The 5,604-nt window shown below is 40.8% G+C and overlaps 1 protein-coding gene across 1 annotated transcript; it reads left to right on the top strand.

Moving 5' to 3' along the window:
- The first annotated feature begins 807 nt into the window (after positions 1 to 807).
- Positions 808 to 5,054, top strand: COX6C (cytochrome c oxidase subunit 6C). The gene is made up of 3 exons (XM_082259814.1): positions 808 to 937; positions 2,937 to 3,075; positions 4,930 to 5,054. The coding sequence occupies exons 1-2, from the start codon at positions 824 to 826 to the stop codon at positions 3,060 to 3,062; spliced, it is 240 nt and encodes a 79-aa protein (XP_082115940.1). The 5' UTR covers positions 808 to 823; the 3' UTR covers positions 3,063 to 3,075; positions 4,930 to 5,054.
- The last annotated feature ends 550 nt before the right edge of the window (positions 5,055 to 5,604 follow it).

The following is a 5,604-nucleotide window of genomic DNA, read 5'->3' as shown; positions in this document are numbered from 1 at the left end:
GTAATGGAAGCAGAAAGTTCTACTAGTTTGGCTACAATCACTACATACTAAAGCACGTGGGCTTTTAGGCAACGGATATCAAATGACAAATGCATCATTTATTTTTTTACATGTTCTAAAAAGATTATACATAAAACATTTAAAAAAGAGGGGAAACAATTCTCAACCATTAGTATAGGTGTACTCAAAGCAAATATCCAGCCCTCTACTGGCTTATCACAATTGTAAGTCAAAATAACCAACTGCTCTGTCCAAAAATGGACCGTGCACAGTGCTATAATTCCATACAAAGAGGGAGAAGAGGGTCACCGATGAGCTTTACGCGTTTCGTGGTCCAAGCCACTTCACCTGGAGCAGTACATATCAAAATCTATATTCCAATCCAGGAAGCATGTTGCTATCCAGGCATAACCATCAGCCCAAGACCACCACAAGAGGGGGCGTCCCCCACCCGGAACCATGTGCCATCCCCAAAGCGAGACTACTAGAGCATACTAGGAGCGGCTGAGCCATCACCTCACCAACCTCCACCATTTGCAGCGTACCCAGGTAGAACAGACTGGGAAACCCTTAACATGTCGGGAAGATGTTCAAATGCCATCACCATCAGGGACATGCAACATGGTCAGAGGAACCGCTTTTCTAAGGGTTTACCAGTCTGTATTGGGGCAAAAGGGCAGAGTATTGTAAATGTGTATAGTGGTACCTTGTGGCTGGAATGTGACTTTAATCTGGAACTTTATAATGCACAATCAGCATGAAAATGTCATTGTCACTGACTGCTGTGTATGTTTATTTTTCAGGTCTACTAAACAACGCCATCATGTCACAGGGTCTTCTGGCTAAACCTCAGATGAGAGGCCTTCTGGGCAAGAGATTGAGATTCCACATTTTTGGAGCCTTCGTCTTTTCCATTAGTGTTGTGGCCCTGTACAAGGTGATCTCTCCTTCCGATTGGAATTGTTCTTAGTTCCTCAGCAATGCTGCGGACACTTTAGGCAATAAAAGCTCCATCCCTGCACACCCAACAGATTTGCTTTTAAAGCCCCAAAACATTCTATATTAAAGTAGAGAACCTGTAGAATAAAATTATAGTAGTTGCAATGTTTGCTGCACAATATTTGCACAACTGTTTATCAATGTTCTCAGTAAAATATAATTGCGTTTTAGCACACACAAACATTGTAATCCCCTGTATTTTGTACAAAATAAAATATGCAGTAGTATTGGATGCCAAATATGTCATGCCACAAACTGTGCACGCGCCTGCAAAAGCTACGATTTTACTAGGTGACACGTTGCGGGCTCATTAAGATAGATGTTGTGACCTATCCTCTGTGTGAAGTGACTGTGTGTTAATACAGTGTCTGCATTCGGATCCCTGCACCCGCTCCAACTGTATGACAAATTTTGACATGCGACTGTCCATGGAGCTGCTGTCTGCATCCGCTTCTATATGTTACCTGCACACAGCTCTGAGGTGGAGTCACACAAAGAAAACAGCGGCTCTGCACAGAAAACAGGTCTGTCTGAATGAGCCCTAAAAGGCTTTACAGTTTATCAGTTTAGAGTTGATTGTAAACGAGGGAGTGTGGTGCACAATCCTGCATTTGCATATACGTGAATGCTGTAAGCATGTTTGCATTCATATGTGCATCAGCATTTATTTTTATTCACCCTTGCTATTAGTGAAAGAAAATCCCACATTTTAAATTTGAGTTGTCGCCAGAACAGTAATAGAGGGGAAATCCCCTCCCAATGGGGACACTAGTTCAGGTGACAACAACAAAGTTGCTCCCTTTGGGAGGCTTGCCTCTTACTTCCTGTTGTAGCTATGGGGCCCGGAAGTAAAGAAAAATCTCCAGTGGAAAACAGATGGTATAAAAAAGAGATTCAAGGGGTGTTTGCCTTCCTTTACTCTATTTGATAATGGGGGGGGGGTTCTTCATCATCCATTTTTTTTTTTTTTTTTTTTTTTTTTTTTTTTTTTCTTCCTTGCTATTACAAGGATGATAGCAAGCCCCCCACGTGATGGCATTGGGCAGATGATGCACACTGTCTATGGAGACCTCAGGTACCTCTGCTTTTTGCAGCCCCCCCCCTTTTTTTTTTTTTTTTATTTTTTAAACCACTCTGAACCCGTAAGTTATTAGCTTCACACAAAGTCCACACTCCCAGGAAAAGTGGGAGAGCCTGGGATCTGAATCCCTTAAGAGACCAGGCAGTGGCAGACTCCCTGATCACTCTTTGCTAAAAAGTCAGGAGCCTGCTGAAAAAATAAAGCTGGTCATGCATGGGTAGAAAATCGTTCAGAAAAACGTCAGATTTCTAACAATCTCTTGACCGTGGATGCTGGAACGCCATTGTTTTGATTATTAACCTATATTATCGATCGCTAACAACATAAACGGTACATTTATTAGCGATCAATTACACAATCTGGGGTTACATTTCAACATGCACTGTTGATTTTATTTTTATTTTAACTGTTTTCAATCGATTCCACTACTGATGTTTAGAAAATTGATCATTTAGGCTAAAAAAAATCCGACATGACACTTTTTTTTTTTTTTCTGCCATAAAACTTTGCATTTCGATAATTGAAACTAATGTTTCAAAAGCTGAACGATTGAGCGTATCAAACGCTTTTTCAAATGAGGATTTTCTATCCTTGTATGGCCAGCTTTAGTGAAGATCTAAGGTTCTATGCTTCTCTATATTTGGAGGCGCCAGAATTGATTGCTGGCTGCAGAAAAGGAGATGCATTTGTGGAAATATGGAGTTCTGGAGGCAGTGGAGCTTTCCATGTAGGACGAGGTGTCAATGTTCCTGCAAAAATTAAAGGCTAACATTTTTCCAGGTCTGTTTTTTTCATAGATGTGTTTAGTACAAAATATAATGCATAAAAGTGTAATCATTTCAATTCTTTGTTTTAGTATGGTGTGGCTGAGCCAAGGAAGAGGGCGTATGCCGACTTCTATAAGAATTACGATGCAGTGAAGGAGTTTGAAGCCATGAGGGAAGCTGGAGTGTTTCAGGGTGTAAGGCCTAAGGGAGAATGAGGCCACATTCCAGGTAATGAGTGTGTTTGAGGTTGTGAGCACAATACAATTTTTGGGATGTGTGACTTGCGAGCTCTTGCGTCTTGAAATGTGATGTTACTATTGATTGGTTGTTTTCTGGGCTGACATTCTCCTGTGCAAATGTCAGCTTGCAACAAGCTATCGCAAATGTTTTTTTTTTTTTTTTTTTTTTTGCCTGTTTTGGGTAGAAAAAACATGTCATTCAAGACTAAAAGTATAAAGTTGGGGTTAGAGCAGAGATGGGGTTAGAGCAACTTGTAAGTTTGGTTGTTTTTTTTTTTTTTGTCTGTGCCCCTATTGGGAAGATTCATCCTCTATTCTGTTTACCATTATCATTGAAAGTGAAAACACCAGAATGACACAGGGGCAAGTTCCAATGGGGACACCCCAAGATTGCTTTATTTTGGAGGGATTTTCTCTCCCTTCCTGTCTTGGCTTTGGGAAACTCCCCATTGTGACACACATCAATAATATACTGACAGGAGTGTGTGTGTGTGTGTGTGTGTGGAGATTTGCCTTCTAGTGACACTTTAGAGCGGTAGTTAACCGCTGTTTTTTTTTTTTTTTTCTTCTGGAACCTGTAAGGCAAAGCCATACTATGCTAGTATGCATCGCATACTAGCACATTATGTGAGACTTGACCTAGAGCGAAACCTTCCAGCGGCAAACTGTCACCGCTGACAAGGCATCCATCCTCACCCGTCTTCCTTCCGGTTTCGAAAACCCGGCTGTGTGAGTTGCTGGAGCAGCTGTTTATGGCACAGGACTCTGAAGGAATGGCCCAGGTCCTTTAGAGTGCATGCACCAGTGACATAACCAGCAGCACGTACAGTAAATATCTCCTAGACGGTGGATGTTTAGGAGATATTTGCAGTACCTCTAGGAAAGCGTATAATGAGGCTTACCAATAGGTACAAATCGTGCATGGGTGTTTGCTTCTGCTTTAAGGTAAAAACTCCACAGCATTTGATTCTGGCCTCACTATTTGGCAAGGAGTGGCAAGCATGCAGAGTAAGGCTGGTGATTTTCTATGGGGTTGCTAATCAAGACCTTTTCAAAAGTGCTTTAGATTTATCAGTTTTTTTTGGTTAATGGCAGAATTGCTAGTGACAATTTTCTCTTCTGAGTGATTTGAAGCTGAGCGCAACTGAATGCTGTAGTAAATCGCCAGCGATTCTTGTGATTAAATCGCTATCTACACACAACTGTTAATTGCTGGCATTAGCGATTTGTAGCAGCAATGCCAGATGGGCAATGTTTTCACAGAGTAAAAACCTTCACAAACTGCTTGTTTCAGGGAAGCCATTCTCTAGAGCAGTGGTCCTCAGGGCCCACTAACATGCCAGATTTTTAAGTATTACCTTGGGGAGATGCAGACTAGAGTACTGCAATCACTGAGCAGCAAATTGTATCACCTGGTATGAATTTCAGTTATCTTGAAAATCTGGCCTGTTAGTGGGCCCTGAGGACCAGGGTTGAGGACCACTGGTCTAGAGGATGAAGCCAGAGTCAGGTGACATCCCTAAACCCTGCCTCTTTGTATGCAAATTGAATGAATTCAAGAAGTCATTCTCGGCCCTTGGACTGCCGGCGCTGATGCGACTCTTGCACATGCATACTGACGTTGCATTATCCCATTACTTGGTTCAAAGCATCAAACAGCTATTGGGTACATTTTTGTAAAGTGTGAATTTATACAAATCCCCAGTCTGGCTTGTGAGATTTCTAGATTCTTGGGTATACATCATTCATTTCAGAAAATGCATTTGTTTCTGAACTGACTTTTTATTGATGTAATATTGTTAGTGTTTGCTTGATCCTTATATTTATTTTATTTTCTTTTTAGGAAGACTCTGAATTGCTCCATGTGCTGGACATGTTTGATGTATATTGCAATATCCAGTGCAGGTGAACACCACTGGACTTCTTTCTACTGTTCTGTAAATGTGTTTAAATAAAACTTTGAAATCCTGAATATTTCCCGTGTGTTCTGTAGCTTTGAGGTATGTAATGCAGTTATTGGTTTTCGGTTGTCCTCTTCCAGCCTAGATGTTTGTTTTATATTCCTTTTGACTGCAATAAAAGTGATCCCAAAAAATGAATGCAACAGTGAAAAAAATAAAATGTCCCACACGCGCACAAACAGAAATCATCCAACATGTGAGATATCCCCAGACGTCAGATCGTGGACAGTGATTCTAGCACCAGACCTCCAAATCTAAAGTGATAACCTGCAGAGGCTTTTAAAGCATCGCCTTTGGATAGTAAGATTTACGCAGTTTGTCGCTGTTGCACTGGCATGCACAATTTTATGTTACTGTTTGGTATCTACTCGGTGTAAACTCTTATATTTTACAAAAAAAATTTGGTTTTGCATTACAATTCATAAGTCTATTTTTTTCCCCAAGAGATTGCATTAAAAAAAACACTGCAAATACCGTGCGTCATTACGAAAGAAAAAAAAAAAATTGCAAAACCCAACAATTCTCTAGGGCCTCTGGCTGGATTGATAGATTAGATT

This window comes from Pelophylax lessonae (assembly GCF_965119305.1).
Source record: "Pelophylax lessonae genome assembly, chromosome: 5".
NCBI classification, from domain to species: domain Eukaryota; kingdom Metazoa; phylum Chordata; class Amphibia; order Anura; family Ranidae; genus Pelophylax; species Pelophylax lessonae.
This window is presented reverse-complemented; position numbering and strand designations above follow the sequence as displayed.

Bases quoted from the DNA above. Each gene is read 5' to 3' on its own strand.
- COX6C (XM_082259814.1), top strand. From the start codon at position 824: ATGTCACAGGGTCTTCTGGCTAAACCTCAGATGAGAGGCCTTCTGGGC. The intron at 938-2,936 runs GTGATCTCTCCT...TCTTTGTTTTAG, and splicing joins GTGTTGTGGCCCTGTACAAG to TATGGTGTGGCTGAGCCAAG.